This window comes from Petromyzon marinus, chromosome 36 (assembly GCF_048934315.1).
Source record: "Petromyzon marinus isolate PM22_M1 ecotype Great Lakes invasive population chromosome 36, UKy_Petmar_22M1.pri1.0, whole genome shotgun sequence".
NCBI classification, from domain to species: domain Eukaryota; kingdom Metazoa; phylum Chordata; class Hyperoartia; order Petromyzontiformes; family Petromyzontidae; genus Petromyzon; species Petromyzon marinus.
This window is the reverse complement of record NC_133702.1, coordinates 9,836,117-9,855,751: the sequence shown is the minus strand read 5'-3', so window position 1 is coordinate 9,855,751 and position 19,635 is coordinate 9,836,117. Positions and strand designations below refer to the sequence as shown.

Sequence of the window (19,635 nt, the reverse complement as noted above, 5' to 3'; positions counted from 1 at the left end):
AATGATTACGATTACTATTAATATTGAAGCTTGGACAATCCATTACACTACTCCAGCTAATTATCTGGTGTTACATATTCGTAACATATTAAAACCTTGTAACTCAATACTGTAAAAAACACAGTTTAAAAGAATCACACGTTTATGTAAACACCAACCCAAATTGACGAGCGCCAAAAATATTAGGTTAAAAACGCCGTCCTATAATTAACGATGGCTAAAAATGTACGCACCGTGCACACGCAAACAACCGCACTGGCATTAACTCTCCCTTCCCTTGTGTTTTCCCCTCCCTCCCCTCACAGGAGCTGGTGATTACAGGTGTTTCCCAGTCCATCAGCAGCCCTCTCAGTATCCGTTGGGTTTAGAGAGCCACGGAGAGCGACGCCCTGCTGTAGAGGTGTCAAGCCATCGCCAAATCTCTCTAAAAATCAGCCCCTCGCATACAGTACGTATGTATGCGAGGCACGGAATTGTGCATCGATTAATTGATTCATAAGCTCACGATACTAAACTTAAAAAATAAACAATTTTGTTTTGCCAGGTAAGGTCCACTGAGCTATATTGCTCTATTTCAGAAGCAACCTGGCCACAAATGATAGTCCAATGAAGTGGCTTATCATTTGGAATGTATAGCAGCCAAATAATAAATGCATGTTTCGAAATATGGAGGGAAAAACTGAAGGAGAAAAATCCACCCGACCACGGGGAGAACATGCTACCTCCAAATATACAGACATCAGGGTTGGGAGACATCACAGCGACACACTCCACTGCTCCTGGCACGGTTATCTGGCTGGACCACCTCAATGTGAAATTGTAGTTGTTGCTCTGAATCTACATCTGCCATACGAAAGAAAAAGAAAAGTTGGGATCGAACCTATGATCTCCTGTATACCATGGGAGATAGTTAACATATCACCACCGCAGCACCCACCACAACGTGTGATGTGTTGAATCGTGAGAGTATGAATTAATTACCTAAACAATTACACATTGTAATTACCAAATAAAATACGAGCATACAGAATAGTACTAAGAAAACTAAACAGTAATAAAATAAAGTGGAACAGACCATACAAAACAGGACAATCGAGACAGACTATACAATTTGGAATTTATAATAATATATATTCGTGACAAGATTGACAGATCACAGTTGGATAGGTAAATTGTTACGTCTAATCTATGCCCAGAAAAACAATGCACCTACACGGCAGACATCAACTCCATGGTAACGATTTATTCTGTTTGTGCTACACGCTGTTTGCATGCTGTAAAGGTCTTTAAAACAGAGAAAAATCATTACTGTGTGAACCACCTTGAGAAAGCGGAAATGCAGAGAACCTGGTAACAATTGTATCTTAATTTACCTTGTACTGAAGCTCCACCTCAAAATTGCTGTATGGAATCAAAATAAATTATTCTAAACTCCAGGGCAAACTTCTTTGTGATTTAAAATGTAGATGGGCACTGCAATTATCAGCACACAAACCGACAGATGTAAGCGTCTTTCATGACGGACATTTGAAAGGACTTTCACAATCTTCATTCGTTTCTCGTCCGCTTGTGGTGGTGAGGGTCGCGGCGTCAGCATCTTGAGTAGAGCAGTCCAGACCTCTCTTTCCCTGGCGACAGACTCTTCGAGCTCTTCCTGGGGAATTCCCAGGCGTTCCCAGGCCAGCTGAGCGATATAGTCTCCGCAAGCGTGTCGGAATATTCACATGTATCACTTTATTTTATTGATGGAAGCGTCGCCAAGTCACGAAAATAATTTAAAGAGATGTTTGGCCAATTCCTTTGTTCACTTTTGAAATGGGGTTTACACTGAAGTCATTTTCTACTTATGCCATATATACCGGTAACTCGGATGTTAACTTTAATAACCTATTACCCACAAGGAAAAACTAAAATTCCCTTTAATTCATCACTGCCCATACCACACACACTTACAAAAACTGGTTTGTAAGTAACTAAAATAATTCACAAATTTCCCAACTCCTGAGCCACTACAGAAAATGGACGAGCAGCCAGGCCTAGTTTGCGAAATCAACACTGCCATAAACAAGGGGACTTGATTGCATCACTTGTGCCGTTCTTACATGGGGGGTGGCACCACTTTTGTTTTCGCCATCTTCCCAATAACCTAACTGAATAGTTAATTGGCCGAGACCACATATTTTGCTCAAGGCCCACCTGCAGTGAATTATAAAAGCATACATTTTCTGTAAACTAGTCGACACATTGAAAAAAACCCCAAAAAATACTCAAAGGAAAAAAGAAAACCCAAAACACCAAAAATCCCCCCAAAAAACCCCAAAACTCCCCCCCCCCCAAAAAAAACTGAACCCCAAAAAATAAAAAGAGTTGCAAATTTCAAACGTGCTACACACATTGTCCCATCAACATTTCTTTAAGGGCATTTTGGTCACCATCAAAATAGTTTGAATGTGGCTATAAGAGGGGGGGGGGGGGGGGTTTGGGTTAGATCGCGTAAATAAATGTCGTTAAAACCCACCACCACCCGATAGTGCACTTCAAATGCTTCTGGTTTTTGCATACGCTCAAAGGGTGTACTTTAAAAAAATAAGCCTGCACTATTATTGTATTATGGGTTTTTTCTTGTCATTTACAGACTTGACAAATTGTCTTCAACCTGTAGATTGACATAAAACTTTCAATGAGTAAAAACTGCTATAAACTCTATTAAGTCGTATACATCCATTAAGAACGCCTCTACTTATGGGTCTGTCATGTGCATATAAAAGACCACCAAAGACCAGAAAATCCAGGGAAACAAAATTATTTTCATATTTTATTAAATATCAACCTTAAAAGTAAGGCAACATATTGCATACTGGTGTACAAAGCAGATGTTACAACTTAAATACCTCATTAGTCACCACAACGTTGGCCAAAATAGCATAGCAAATGTCTCAAATGTTTTACTGGCAATTTGTAGATTACGGCACAAACTTGAACAAGCTCCACGTGTCAAGAAGAGTGCGTGGTCACAACAGACACGTATTTTACACCAACACCTTTGCCATATTATGGGGACAAAAACATCAGAATACATTTTTCTTCAAATTATGGTACAACTCTACATGGTCCTTTGGGGTCAATAAATTAAGGTTATGTCGAGCCCTTCCCCTCTAGACCAGCAGCGTTCACCAGTGTCTTAACACAACTGGGCACTAAGCACCCCTTTTTGCGTGAAGACGCAATATAAGAATATTCATTTCAAGACGAAGAAATGCATATAGATTAGTAATAGTTTAGTCATACCGTGTCAGCAGTGCTACATAAGCACAAATAACAAAAACACATTGGTAAACACTACCTTATGGGAAAATAGGCTGTTTCAGGGAATGGCCCTTCTTAATACCACATGCTTGTGCCATGAGAGGCCACTACCCAAATATAATAGGTGACAAATGTGCTATTAAGGGGTCATTGCCCAAAACGTCACTGAGCTTTTACTTGAGGCATTGTTATTGACGAATGTGTCCAGTTTTCTTGGATGACACAAATTTGTTCCGTACGGTTTAAAAGTTTCTCACTAACCATCAATGACAATTGCATGTGAAAAAGTGTCATTGTCTATTTGTCATAGGCAATTTGAGTGCCTTCTCGAAGAACCTTAAAACCAAATTAAAACTAACAATATATGTGCAACGAAAGGCCTTGTATTACTGCACAGCTTGCCAGGCATGATGCAGTTATTAATATATAACTTTTCACAAATGTAATTAACACCAGAACAAGAAAAAACCCCTCTTGACCAAAAGGTGCTTCCAAAAAAAGTTCCTGGTACACACTGGACATGGGATCAATTAGAAGTACAGGCAGACCTCGCTTAGTACTCAAGATATGTTCCTGGAGAAATGAGCACTAATCAAATCTACATGAAAAGGGATCATTATACCATTGTATTCTTTGGGTCTTTCGGTAAAGCCACGTAGATAGAAAAAAAATGTGCCTCAGCAGCTCTCCCGCTATATTTTTTCACCTGGTAACGATTGCTTGTGTTGCAATCGAAACGTCGTAATATTTTTCTTTTTTTCTTATTTTTCTATCTACGTGGCTTTACCGAAAGACCCAAAGAATATGAATTCCTGCAGTGACGAAAGCTTTAAGTCAAGATTTATACCATTGTATATATGGCCATGAATTCTCGAAAGCGTGCTTTCCTACAAGCAATGAGGGCTCCATTAGGGTATCAGTAATTGCACTAATACAGATTGTAAAGATTTCATGGCATCAAAATTACAATTCATATCGTGACCACAAATCGTGATAATTGAATCGCAGGGAGTAGTGATGGGGCGGGTACGTTTCCTTGGCCAGAGCTGCGTGTTCTCACTCGTAACGATTTACGTTTTGATTTTCTTAAAATTGTAACAATGTTTTCCACAACAAACTGCGCTGCAACGAATCAGCGTTCTACAGGGTCGCACTAAGCGGGTTCAGCCTGTACAATTATACCAGCAGTATACGATGAAATTACGATTACACTGTGCTTGCAATACAAATTCTGACTCCAGGTCTGATACACACGCAACCTTGGAAAGGTGCTCATTACACTTACTTACTTTTTTCAGTACAAAAACACAAATGCTTTACAAAGTAACAAAAAATAGAGCATACAAATCGATAAATACAAATCCGGATCACAGTATATTTTTCTATTTACACACGTCGACGAAATCTTTACAACAAACGCAGCTTCGCTGAAATGTTCCAGGGGAATCACTGGGAATTGTCAAGACAGACGAGACCACAGAAATAACGTCACTCAGCCAAGTTGGGCACCAACTCGTCATCGTCCCCTAAAGAAACGTCTCTTCACCAGCTCAGGCCTGGCCCAATCCCATTTTTCGTCGACGGTCCTTCAGGACTCATGCTGTAAAGAAACCACAACAACAAGCCCAACAAAACAGGAGGGGGCGGGGGGGGGGGTTGGTCCCCCCTCGTTTCTGTTGCGGTTCGGCCGGTTAGGCTTTGGCGTACCCACGGGTACGGTCAGCGTCTCACGCCGCACAGCCGGCCACTCTCGTCCACAGCAACAGGCAGCGGCTGTAGCCTGATGACTGGAGACAAGTTCACCCGGAGCTGGTGCTGCGCCTGCATGCGTGCAATCGCGACCCCCTCGTCCGACGACGAGTCCCCGACCGTCACGGACACCGAACGCCAAGGCTCGCCGCTTCGGTCTCTCCGGCTCGCCAGTTCCCTTCGACCCTTCTCGGCACTCGCGTCGCCGGACGTCGACGAACTGGGCCGACGAGGCGGCCTCCGCCTGCGCGCTCGGCCAGCCTGGGGGCCGCTGCCGAGCAACGAGACGCGGCCTCCTCCACGTTCAACGAGGGCTTTCAAACGTTGCCGCTTCTTCCCGGCATTCACCACGCGGCGCCGCCGGCGGGGGGCGCTGCTGCCGCCGCCGCCGCCACCGCCGAAATGGTGGCCGGGGTCCAGGGAGCCCGCGGACGTCACGGAGGAATTCGACGACGACGATAGTGACGACACGGAGGCAGGAGACGACGCGACGGAAGGCTGCGGAGTGTGGTGGGTGTTCGTGACGGAGGAGTACCCGTACACGTCCTTGCTGCGCAGCACCGTCGGGTGAAGGCCCTCGTCCCGCAGGCCTCTCAACAGCCTCATGAGTTCCCGTTCGGACGAGCAGGACGCGGACGACGAAGAGGCCGAAGAAGCCGGGGACGTCGAGGGGCGATCTCTGGGTCCCGGACTCGCCTGGACAGACGGAGCCAGGACCCTGAAGAGGTCGGCGATGACTCGGCCGGTCGCGGACTTGAGCCCGGCACGAGAACGGGCCAAGACGCCACGGCCACGGATGAGGCCGTGGCGTTCATCAACATCATTGTCGTCGTCGTCGTAGTAGTAGTCCTCATCGTCCACATCATCATCACCACCCCCTTCTCCATCCATCATCATCATGGCGCCCAGGTTCCAATCTTCGTTGGCCATGACCGTTAAGCGCTTCGCATCGTTTTCAAACAAGCTTTTAAAATGTGTTCCTTATATAATAATGCTTACTCTCGCGCGTTACCGTTGCTCAAGAGTATTGCTGTTGTTGCATCAGCACCGCGAGTACTGTATAGTTTAGTTTACAAAAAATAGTTGTCTTAGACGTAGTCGTTCTTCCTCGCCAGTCCGTAAAACGCATTCAACAAAACATTTAAATATGAACGAACTTAATGGTTAAAACAGATCCCACCACACTAACCAAACGCCGCCTCAGCTCGCAATTTAACACACAAACTCGGCGATCAAATAAATATATATACTGCCGTAATAACAATCGGCGACGAAAAATCGCGGCAGGGCCGAAATCCAGTTCCGAAAATAAAATAGTGCAAGGTCCGCCACACTGGAGTGGGTGGTGGGGTTATTATAGCGGAACTATTTTCGCTCTCCGTCCGCGCGACTCCGCCTGCCGTACCCCGCTTCTCACCCCCGCCCGCCAGTGAAGATGGCGCTGTGAGGAGTGAACGCGGTGGATATGGAGGCGGGAGGTGAGTGGATTCCGCCCCCTCCCCGGGAGATGGAATGGGACCGCCCATTCCACCCCCCACGAGGCGACGGAATAGGACCGCCCACTCCCACTCACCCTCACGGGGAGATGAGACGGGACCGCCCATTCCACACACCCTCGGGGGGGGGGGGTGGTGACGGAATAGGACCGCCCACTCCCACCCACCCTCACGGGGAGATGAGACGGGACCGCCCATTCCACACACCCTCGGGGGGGGGGGGGGGTGACGGAATAGGACCGCCCACTCCCACCCACCCTCACGGGGAGATGAGACGGGACCGCCCATTCCACACACCCTCGGGGGGGGGGGTGGTGACGGAATAGGACCGCCCACTCCCACCCTCACGAGTTGGAACGGAAACGCCCACCACTGTATCTGTTGTGCAAATGTGGCTTATGCGAGTGGTTTATTTCACCAGTCTGGAATGATGACTCAGAGTCAGCTGTGTGATCATGACTCAGTATCTGAGTGAATTTACTCACGACTCAGATACCCCATTTACTCACCACCCACTCACATAGTTTTTTTTATTTACTCGTGCGTTCACACCAATGCTTCCGTTCCGCCTACTTAAGCGGCGAATTTGCAGTCTACAGAATTTTCTGTAACGCCTCTCGGGCGAGCCGCCCAATCTCTAGGTAGGTTGGTGAGTCACCACTGCCATGACCTCACATCCGAGTAAATTACTCGTTGCCCACTCGAATATTGTCTGATTCACATCCGATACTTCCTTAAACATCCATTCGTTTGTTCACTCGACTTGGCTTCTCAACCACTCAATGGGATATTTCCCCTTTTATACGCATACTCACCACTACTTGCCTGTTTTAATCAGCCACCCAGACACCAGTTGGTCATTCACCCATTATTCACTGTGGTTAAATAATATCTTAAAACACTTTCCCTAAACCGCTCAGCTCCTTACTACCTCCCCCACTTTTTTTTTAGATGCAGTACAGCACTCAAATAATACTCGCCCATTCAACCACCACTCATGTATTCAGTATTCTTGCTCAAACGCCTCCACTAGTGACTCACAACGTCTCCACATTCAGTATTTTTTTCGGCTAAGTCAATTAGTCATTCAGGTTTGCACTTAAACCGTGTCCTGGAAATGGTACTGAACCAAACTCATTGCCATGATAACCATGTCCATTACTGAACCAAACTCATTGCCATAATCACCATGTCCATTACTGAACCAAACTCATTGCCATAATCACCATGTCCATTACTCATGGTACCGTGCCTGAAGATCAACACCATTAACTTATTACCGTCATTGCTGCGTCATTCATGTTCTAAAAGTAACTGTTGGTCATCATCAGAATACTAAATCTTGGCTTTAAGCTTTCCTGACTGCAGGAATTCATATTCTTTGGGTCTTTCGGTACGTAGATAGAAAAATAATAAAAATAATATAAAAAATGTAATACCAATATCACGACGTTTTGATTGCAACACAAGCAATTGTCATCAGGTGAGAGCTGCTGACGCAGGAAAAAATATATGGAGAGAGCGCTGCTAAGACAGGGAGTTATAAAGATTTGAGATAGGTGTAGCCCAAGGGTCAGTGGGCGAGGCTAGAGATGAAATTTGCATGTAAATGTAAGATTGGAGAAATCTTGATAAATGAAGCTGTTGGGGTGGCCATTGTATTGTGAGAGATTAGCGTGTCAATGGAAGACATTTGCTTGTAAATGTAAGCTAGAGAGAGCTCGGAAAGGAACATCGCCACGTGGAGGTGGAAAAGGATGGCAAGCCGCCATTTACTAACAGCTAACGGTGGCTGTGTTAGTAAATGGAACTCAGAGTCGAAAATAACTGCTAACATAGGTAGGTAGGTAGGGAACAACACAGCCAGTTATGACCTAAACTGGTTAATAACGTCCTTCCAATGATTGCTCAGTTTGTACCCATCTTCTCGGTTGAGATTGTGTCTGTGTTTATATATCTGGATGGCTTAATGGACGAATCTTTGCTGATAGCCAGTGGGTTTGAGAGTACCTTCGTCTTGGCAAAATCAATTTTACGTGTGCCCACAGCGTTAAAATAATGATCAGCCACGGCTGAGGTATTGGTCCTACCGTGTTTCAGATCTGCCTTATTTTCACGAACCCGGTCCGAGACATGTCACTTAGTTTCCCCAATGTAATATTGCATGTCAGGGATCCCTGACATGAAATACCCCGGTGTCTACAAACTAAGCTGTGTCTGCAGCATACGTAGGGATGCGTTCCAGGACATCAGTGAAAGTGGGTATAATTGGAAAACGTTATTGCACAGTAGCCTTTACTTTGTCTCCTTGGATTAAAAGTATTTAAAGTGGACTGTGCTAGCCCTAATGAACGTGCCATTTCGCTTTTAATCTCACCCACCTCTACGCTGTACTTGTTGATCACAAGGCCACTCGTACTAGATGGTCATTTGGATGACAATGGGGGTAATAAAAAAAACTTTATAACTGCAAAAACATACATACAATGTTATCAACACGAGCAATCACATCACTGACCCATCACAGCATGCCTTGAAATAGTACCAATTCATTATTCACATAATGACTTGATGTAGTGAACACTATCCACACGTTATCCACTAAAACCACACCATGCGCAGATATATAAACACAGACACAACTTAAACCAAGAGGATGGGTACAAACTGAGCAGATGGGTACAAACTGAGCAATCATTGAAAGGACGTTATTAACCAGGTAAAGTCCTAACTGACTGTGATGTTTCCATCCTACCTGCCGATGTCAGCTGTTATTTCATGCTAATCTCTCACATTAACATAGCCACTTCCGTGCCCTCGTCCAGAAGGCCGCTCTCCTCCTATCTTACAGTTACATGCTAATTTCTCACATTAACATCACTAGCCCCGGCCACTTCTTTAAAACCCTTGGGCTACACTCATTTCAAACCTTTTAAGACAGTCTGCCTGAGCAGCAGACCATGCTTTCCCACCTGATGACGGTGTTGTGCCCGAAACGTGTGATTTATTTTATACCTACGTGACTTTACCGAAAGAACCAAAGAGTATAAATACTACCCATGGGAATTACACCATGACGCATAAATAACAAAACCCACTCGCCCCAGTAATCGCTCACTATGCCTTACCAGAACATTCCGATGAACTGGTCACGCACAACACTCATGACTCACGCGCAGGACTCATGGCCCACCCACACCAAACCCCCAAAACACCACCATGATGCAGGAATAACAACACCCACTCGCCCCAGTAATCGCTCACTATGCCTTACCAGAACATTCCGATGAACTGGTCACGCACAACACTCATGACTCACGCGCAGGACTCATGGTCCACCCACACCACACCCCCAATCTACCACTCATCCGTACTCAGCCAAAACCACAACCCACACACACCCTAAGTCAGAAATCTGCCAACTACCTTATCCCCACCATAACTCACACATGTTACTATTTAAATTACATCTTAAACCACCCCTCACCCATACCATAACCGACTATGTCAAAAACTACCATAACCCAAACCTCCACTTCACACTAAAATCCACAACTCACCCGTCCCATCATCTACCCCTCCCCCACACCACAAATGACCATGTGTTACTGCCTAAACCACCCCTCACCCACACAAGAATCCATCACTCATCCACACCACGCCCAGAAATGAGTCCCAAACCACCCAGTCAAGAAACCCCCCACTCGCCCCACCACCACAAAACGACCATCACCACCACATAACGACCATTACCTAAACCAGAAGCCACTCACCCAAAACACCGGTCTAAGCACCCAGAAAACCCAACCCAACTCCGAAACAGCAGGTCACTCCCAACCTAGCCAAGCGCCAGTCACCCAAACCAACCAAATCCTTACAATCCTTAAGCACCCCAAACAAAATCATCTTAATAACCCACTCCATGGCCTCACCCTTCACCCACACAAACAACAAAAAACCTCACTCCAAACCAACCAAATCACTAACCCAAGCACCAAACCACGGACAATTCTTCATCCGCAACGGTGCATGCATACAAGAATGTGTTGGTCTTCCGCGAGTCTGGTGTTATGGCGTGTGTACAGTGTGTACTGCATTGTGCGTGTCAGCATGTGGTATGCGTGTCCCTACTGCAAATGCTTCGTGACGGCACAACATGCACAGCTGTTGTGTAACGATACAAAAATCTCAAAGTGTGTGCACACTCTTGAGGATTATGTTCAATAACACAAATAAACGTCCGTCCACGTAAATAACATCTCAGACTATCAGCACGTGCGCTTTTGAACAATGTTTTTTTTGAGCAGCCTTTGTTTATAGACGGCAAACTCTCATCCCCGTGTCACTGGGCAACCCAGAAGCGTTTGTTTTAACACGGCCGCAACCCTGCTGATGGCCATAAACTCAAAAACCGTTTCAGAGATTGCCTACCTAAATAAATGCTGCTGAAAAGAAAGGTGCCACCCACGTGTGGTGCCAAGGTATGGGAAAGAGATGCGTGGCAATTGTTTCCACTACACAATATTCATAATAAAGGTGTTTTTTTGGGGGGGTTAGATCACCGTAAATATAAATGTGTCGTTAACCCACCACCACGTGGCACAGCCAATTAGTAAGGTTTGTCCTGTGGAAAATATTTACCCTAGCACCACCAGGCCACGGCTAACATCAGTGGCGATTTGATGTGAATCGGTCCTGCATCCCCTTCAGCCAGCAATGGACTGACAAAAGGACATACACAGTACACGGTTCGTGTAATTAGTTGTGTGTCAATCGACATTTAAAAAAAATTGGGCTCTGGACGTGAAACTGATGCAAAGAGAGACAATAAATGATTCCAAGCAGCTGCAAAAGAGGGATATGTAACGAGACAAAACAGCTGCGGAGAGCGCACGTATTGAACTCGTCGAGAGAGACTGCACTGACCAATGGCATGGTTACATAGCCTTCTGCGATATTACAATGTAAGCACGCATCATTGTCCTGGAACAAACAAAAAAAATCATACAACGAGGAACCCATCATCGATGGCGTTCATTGTTCCACCGGCAGCTATTGTGCTGGTCAGCCATGTGCCTATAACAATCTGGAATCACTGCCCAGGAGGATCTATGGCCAAATCACCAGGAATGTGTCCGATGGTCTAGCGTCTTAAAAAATTGTGTAAAGTTGGAGCTGGATAGCGCGTGGATAGGGTGAGGTGTGGGGTCGTGCAATGTGTTGCAATGCCAGAATCAGAATATTTAAACCGGAAGAATTCGATGAGCTATGAAGCTCATTTTGTTCAAAGATACTCTCCACGTGGTTTATTTCCTGCTGCGGGGTAGTGCTTTTACATAATCGGAAACGGCATAAAACCGGTCAAAACTGGTTACCGGCCTGCCGGTAAAATAATTCCCTTTAAAATGTTAACATTTTGGAAACGGACGCCCACCCCCCAGCCTCCAATTGGGTAATTATAATCTTAATTTATACTGGAAGAATATGATGAGCTATGAAGCATGTTTTTACATTTATCCAGTATGAGCGGTTCAGCAAATTTACATCAAACAATAAAAATAACTGTATAGGAGTGCAAAATAGAGAAAGGGGTAAGCTGGTAACGAAAAATAAATAAGATTAATAAACCAATTAATTATATAAGTCCGATTTATCACGCTTGGGCAAGGCAGTGCATAACGGTTCGACTGGACATGTGAAAACGACTGCACATGTGTGAAAAAGAGCTTTATAGCTCATCGGATTCCTCCGGTATAAAAAACATATATTCTGATCTATATCCGTCTCTCTCCGTAAGGGAGGGAAAACTGAATGTGCTTTCTTGTGAATAAATGTAATTTATATTTTTAATTCACGTAACGTTTGTTTCCTATAACGTAATGCGCTGTTAACAAAGGGTCACCATGCGGGAACGTTTTTTTCAACGGTCTGATTTTCAAACAAGGCCGGCTGCCAAAAATCTGACCAATCAGCGAGCCCCGTCTCACACAGTGTGGGGGAGGGGGGGACGAATTTCATTTCTGACCAATCAGCGAGCCCCGTCTCACACAGTGTGGGGGAGGGGGGGGGACGAATTTCATTTCTGACAAATCAGCGAGTTCCGTCTCATACAGTGTGGGGGAGGGGGGCGAATTTAATTTTGGCCAATCAGCGAGCCCCGTCTCACACAGCGCGGGGGAGGGGGGGGGTTAAACAAACCGAATTAATTTTTTATTTAAAGCTTTCGTGACTGCAGGGATTCCTATTCTTGGTTCTTTCGGTAAAGTCACGTAGAAGGGAAACAATAAAATAATAAAAATATAAAACAATAAAATTCTCACGACGTTTCGACTGCAACACAAGCAATCATCATCAGGTGATCAGGTGATGATCACCTGATGATGATTGCTTGTGTTGAATCGAAATCGATTCCAACTGGCCAACCAAAATGGCAGCGGCCGTTGCCATGGAAACGGGAATTTTCAGAGACGTGGAAATGAGGCCCTGCATCTCGTTGGTTTATGCCACGCTCAGCCACCCTTAAATAATAAATAATAATAACAGCCACCCTTAAATAATAACATTAAGTCCGTCTTAATATGCATTTGGAGTACAGTACATAGGCGGCAGTGCAAAAATAACAATTGTACTGATTGTAAATGTTGTTGATTTGTTCTCCAACACACCCGTGTGCTGTACTCGTCACGAATTGGCACCTTCTGTTTACGTGACAAACCTTACTAATTGGCTGTGTCGGGTGGTGACGGGTTTAACGACACATTTACGCGATCTAACCCCCCCCCCCCCAAAAAAAAACCCGTATTATGACTGTACTGTACTATGCTGCCCACCTTAAAAAATCTGGATTGACCAGTGTGGTGAAGTATGGACAGTCATAAAGCCCCCACCCTCCCAAACTACCCACAGGTGTCGCCCTCATCCAGCAGTGGATTACCAAACCGCCTGTTCGTTACACGCGTTCGTGCTTGGGTCTGCATTGTTCCGTCTAAAGGTGCACTTTGGCCAAGTCGTAACAATTCACTGGTGTTCTTTCTCAAGGGATCGACGAACTGCAGTAGAGTAAACCGTGCCACGTTTACTTCGCAGACTCGTGACCCACATACGGTACCTGGTACACGCACACTCAACACCTTTCAACACGCCTCTTGTGGTAATGTTGAAATTGCAAAACAAATGTTTGTTTCTGCACCTAGCTCCGAGCCTTCGCACAAAACCCGATTGAAAACAAGTAAAACGAAACGGTGTCACTCTGGGTTAAATAATGAATGACGATAATTATTCCAGCCCCACCATCACCATCACCCTGTGTTTTATTCACAGGGGTCAGTTTGACCAAGATTGTTCACGCCGGTCAGTACCAACTCGTCATGCGGGTTTATCGTGCTGTGAGCAAACCATGGGAACAACCCATCTTCACCAATCCTTTAGGAGTTAAGGGATATGCACATTTGTTAAAAGATATGTAAATCACTGCCCATTGTTCTACAAACCATTTTCATATTGAAAAGTGCAATGGAAGAACAATGCATTAAGTGACAACGGGTCTTAGTGCACATTTGCATAGCGAGGTCTTTAGCATGCCAATCAATCCTCAGTTCAGAGTGCCATCCACTACCACACCGAGTCACCAAGAAAATGCACAACACAGCATTGTAATGCAGAGTTCATTCCAGCCACAGAAGCTCGCTGCTTTGTGGATGCGTGTGGGGCACGATTCTGGGGCATTGGATTTTGATCTCTGGATTCGAGGTTCCGTGTCAAAATTTAATCTGGCGAATGAAGATGGAGAATGTTCGCGCCATATCTGAAAATCTATTTGGAGCCTATTTGACATTCATGAGATTCTCGCGCGAAACGGAGATATTCAAATCATGCATTGTGTTCTCGGACTGGTTTGTAAAAATAAGAGTGCATCCTTTATTCAGAAATGAGTCTCTAAAAAAGAGATTTTTAGGAGGGTCCTTTTTACGATTGTCAGCATTTTGGTACAGCAGTTCTGGGCAGCGTTCAAATAATGCACATAACCCAACATTTTAATGTTACAAACGAAATGTGATTAACCTTTATGAATTTCGATTTAAGCTTTTAAGCTTTCATGTCTGAAATCCTGCGTCCTTTCACTGGAAAGACCACCTCTGCGGTACAAAATTCTACTCACCTGGTATCAACAATCAAGGGTATTTCCCTGTCCCCAGACGACCTGCTTGTCAGTTTTGATGTAGTTTCCTTATTCACCAAGGTTCCTGTACCTGACACCATTGCAATCATTGAAGACTTGGTTCATCAAGGACTAAACACTGAGGTACCCCCCCTGGTGAGACACTGTTTAACCAATACATACTTCACTTGGAATGGAACTTTCTACAAACAAACTGAGGGCACCCCAATGGGCTCCCCCCTTTCTCCAGTTATAGCTAACATTTTCATGGAGAAATTTGAGACTGACGCCATCCAGACTGCCACTCTGCGCCCAACCTTATGGAAGAGGTACGTGGATGACACTTTTGTCATCTGGCCACATGGCCGGCCTGCTCTAGACCAATTCTTCGACCACATCAATTCCATACACCCAGCTATCAGATTTACCATGGAAGTCGAAATAGATGGCAAGATACCTTTTTTGGATGTCCTAATTAAAAAGAGACCTGATGGTTCAATGAGCCACTCTGTCTACAGGAAAGCTACCCATACGGATGCTTATCTGAAACCGGATTCCCACCACCATCCATCACAGAAGAATTCTCTCATCAAGACTCTGTATCATAGAGCCCAATGCATATCCGACCAGGAACACATAAGCAGTGAACTCAAGCACGTACACCAAGCTCTTAGGGCTAATGGTTACTCCGACTATACAATCCGCAAAGCTATCACTCAAACCATGAAGAAGAACCCTCTTGAGGAGCCTTTCAAAACCATCACTTTACCCTACATTGCTGGGATCACAAAAAAGATCTCCAAAATCTTGAATAAACACAAGATCCAGGTCCGTTTCAACACATTACATAAAATCCGTGATCTGGTTCCGTCTGTAAAAGATGTGATTCCGGACATACAATACCCTGGTGTCTACAAACTAAGTTGCCTCTGTGGTAGTAGTTACATTGGAGAAACCAAACGCCATATCTCGGACCGCATTCGTGAACATAAAGCAGACCTTAAACACGGTAGGACCAACACCTCGGCCGTAGCAGATCATTGTTCTAATTCAGTAGGCTCACATGCCATTGACTTTTCCAAGACGGAGGTTCTTTGTAAGCCATCTGGCTTCCATGAGAGATTCGTTCATGAGGCTATCCACATATACAAACACAGAGACAATTTCAACCGAGAAGATGGATTCTATCTTAGCAATCATTGGAAAGATTTGATAAATCATTTCAGTTCTTGATTGATTGTTCACGCTTACAGTGGCTTTCAGACAGCATACATAAAAACAAATTTCGTCTCCCCCCTCCTCTTTTCAAAAAATAGATGGACTAGTCCTGGCAAACAGCCAATCGTTGGCGTGACGCAAACGTTATTTATATATAAATAAATAAATATGCCGTTTTCAAAATAAATTTATGCAAACCGACACACCTGATGATGACCGTTTGAGTTATGGTCGAAACGTCGTGAGAATTTTTTTATTGTTTTATATATATTTTGTTATTTTGTTGTTTCTCTTCAACGTGACTTTACCGAAAAAACTAAGAATAAGGCTACTTGTGTTGTGGCCGAAACGTCGTGATAATTTTATTGTCTTATTTTGTTTTATTGTTTTATTCTCATTCTACGTGACTTTAGCGAAAGAACCAAGAAGATGAACCTTTATGAAGTACTAGCGGGAAGTACCCGGCATTCCTTGGGCGAAAAATATATTTCAAAACTTGTCTTAAAAATCTTACATTTCCATATGTAATAAACATCTCCGACATGGTTCAAGCTTCGTTCTTATATTTATTCATAAGTTGAAGTACAGCACGTGTCTTCCTCGTTATTTCGCAGCTGCTTCTCTCTTGCTCTCAGGACGCGGCTCACGCTTGCTTCCCGCCGCAGTGGCACTCACTCTCTCTCCGCCTCGCCGCTGGCTGATGGCGTGTCAGAGAGGGGGGAGGCTCTGCTGGTGGAGCCCACGACGTGGCTGATGGTGGTAGCGTAGGCGGTGACGACGTTGGGACCCAGGCTCTTCACACTGACGACCCAGAGTCCTCTGCTTCTTCTGCTTATATCCCTCTTGGCGGGGCAAAGCCCCGCCTCTAGCCATGCCCCTCTCGGAACCTTCTAGAGGGCTCTTGAGGCTTCCCGCTAGCTCCGCCCATTTACCTTTCACCCAGATGGGATTCCCCCTACTGATTGGATGTTAGACAACATAGCACGTATCTGCAATAACCCCCCGGTCATCATGTAGGTGGCTATTGTAGGTGGCGCACTCTCATTACACATACACAGATACGAAGCTATTGTGAAAGCCCAGTGGGCCATTTGTCCATTTGTCCACCAACAAAATTATAAGAAGCTTGCAGAAGTCCAAAAAGTAATAGAATGTGGGGGGTATACAGTTGATCTAAAAGGTTTCCGAAAATTGTCGACCCCCCCCCCCTAAAAAAATATTTTTAGCCCCGCGTAGGTATATATACCTATACACCATACATATGTAATATGAGAGTACACCGACGATCGCCGATCGGTGGGATAGGCTCCGCTACTTCAGCCATTAGCCAATCAGGTGGATGGGATCATCTGCGCCAAAGTTCAAGGGCGGAGCTCAAGGGTGCTCGTGGGGAACCATCTGGAGGATTCGTAAGGGGGCGTGGCTAGAGGCGGGGCTTGGTGATGCATGAGGGAATTATAAGGGGAAGCAGGAAGAGGCTCGGGGTCAGTGTGGGAAGTCTGGAAGCGGGACCACGTCTCGCGCCTCCGGAACGCCAGCGGCCACGTGGCGGTCCGGAGGCTGTCTCCTTGCGCGCCGTCTGCCAGCGGTGCGCGGGAGCGGGGAGCGTGAGCGAGCCGTGCACGGGACAGCAACAACTTACACTGCGAAACGATGGGCGAGCCACTAGTCTTTTCATTATGGGGTGGGGGGGGGGGTGATGTAATGAGAAAGCGCCATCCAGGGGGTGCCAGAGGATAACGGGTACAGGCACCATTACGTAATCGGCATCCAATCCTAAGGGGGGTAATATCTGGGCCAAAGGGGACGGGCGGAGTCGGAGAGAGAGGTTCGGGAACCATCGGGAAGGTTCCACGAAGGGGCGTGGCTAGAGGCGGGGCTTAGCTCCGCCGGGAAGGATATAAGGGGAGAGGAGGGAGGACTCAGGGTCAGTGTGGGAGGTGGGTTCCAGACTGCATTGCTGCTGATTCCCTCCTCGCCATGGACCACGTGGCAGAGCCTCCAGCGGAGCTCACCTCCCCTCCCCGGCACGCCGTCAGTCAACAGCGAGGCCGGGAGAGTGGAGTGAGTCTCGTGGGAAATCAGAAGGGGATGTCTCGTCCAGGGCGTTGTGAAGAGGGAAATTGCCCGGAGAGGGAAGGAGTGGAGCGGTGCTGTACTACTGTTAATTAAAGAAGCACTCTGACAAGTATCGTCGTTGAAGTCCTTTATTACACAAGTAAACATGGAACAGTCAGGGACGTGGAGACAAGAATGTCCCGACAAGCTAACATCAACAATGCGCACCTTGCCCGTTATCCGACCGACGATACCCAATGAGCCGCTGTCAGCGACGACACATGGCGCATCAACAGGGTCTAGAAGCTGACACTTAGGGGGCAAAATGTTGAAAATCAGCTCAGCAATGATAGTTGCCGATGCACCCGTGTCGACTAGTATCCTTAGTGCCATGGCCCGGGGCAACCCTGTCCTTGGGCTTACACTCTCCCTCTCCCCCTCCTGGGAGATCGCACTGCACGCTACGCATCGTGCCTGCGCTATCCCAGTGCTCACCAAGCCCCGATAGGGCTGCTACTACACCCACCACGGGGTGTACGCGATGACAATGCCTCGCACGCCACGGCCCTTCCGGGCCGGCACCATACAGTGGCATACCTGATGTCACTACAGTTGTATCCACTGACTATAGTAGTGGTTAATGGTATGGTTTATAACATGATTATAACAGCGCCTCGCAGCTGTTTCTCTCCTCCCTCCTCTGTTCCAACCATGGATGGACACGTCCGTCTGAACGGGGCTTGTAGCTGTCCGTAGTGCTGACGTGGAGGGTAAGAATCCACCCATATTTTCGCCATAAAGCATCGTGATATATAACGACTTATTGTTGGTAGCTCAGCTGATTGGAGAATATCTAGAGTTTATTGATAACATTGAGGTAGTTTATATTTTAGTTTTTTTATCTGTTTACTATATGGTATTCATTATATAGTGTCGTGTATACCCAGTTGCTGTTAATAGCTCTGCTTATTGAAGAATATATTAAGTACATTTATTATATTGATGTAATTTAGACTCAGGTTTTTTCACATCGGTTCACATGATATTTGAGTTGTTGCAGCCCCCTTTTGGCGTCCATGCTCTAGGTGCCTCTGTAGATGTGTAGGCTTTGACTTTAACATAGCTATTTCGTTGACCAGTCACAAGCTAATCCCTCAGTTATTTCAATGCTAAATTCTCCTGTTTGATTTGTACTAGGTGCCTATGTGGAGGTGTAGGCTTTGACTTTAACATAGCTATTTCTGTGACCAGTCACAAGCTAATCCCCCAGCTATTTCAATGATAAATTATCCTGTTTGATATGTAAACCCCCTTTGTCAAGGTGCCTCACTTCTCTCAACCAGCTTAAAAAGACGCTACGAATCTTAGCAGCGTTCATTAAAGCTCTGTCGTCCCGACAGTTTTGTTCCTTCACCTGAAGAAGGCTACTTGTCTTCTTAGTTTTTTCGGTAAAGTCACGTTGAAGGGAAACAACAAAATAATAAAATATATATAATTTTTATTGCTTTATATATATTTTATTATTTTGTTGTTTCCCTTCAACGTGACTTTACCGAAAAAACTAAGAATATGAATTACTGCAGTCACGAAAGCTTTAAATCAAAATTTAAGGCTACTTGTGTTGTGGCCAAAACGTCGTGAGAATTTTAT

General features: G+C 45.5%; 2 protein-coding genes across 2 annotated transcripts in view; one reads left to right on the top strand and one right to left on the bottom strand.

The window, feature by feature from the left end:
- The window catches only part of LOC116949306 (lysosomal alpha-glucosidase-like), a 67,004-nt gene extending 65,568 nt beyond the window's left edge, over positions 1–1,436 (top strand). The window contains exon 25 of the mRNA XM_032966448.2: positions 306–1,436. Within this exon, the coding sequence (XP_032822339.1) occupies positions 306–368 (63 nt within the window). The 3' untranslated portion in view covers positions 369–1,436. The remainder of the gene's footprint in view (positions 1–305) is intronic.
- A 1,366-nt stretch (positions 1,437–2,802) lies between these two features.
- On the bottom strand, positions 2,803–6,655 carry LOC142930086 (uncharacterized). The gene has a single exon (XM_076072104.1). The coding sequence runs from the start codon at positions 5,983–5,985 to the stop codon at positions 5,026–5,028; it is 960 nt and encodes a 319-aa protein (XP_075928219.1). The 5' UTR covers positions 5,986–6,655; the 3' UTR covers positions 2,803–5,025.
- Positions 6,656–19,635: the final 12,980 nt, after the last annotated feature.

Coding starts and splice junctions, on each gene's coding strand:
- LOC142930086 (XM_076072104.1), bottom strand. CDS start 5,985: ATGGCCAACGAAGATTGGAACCTGGGCGCCATGATGATGATGGATGGA.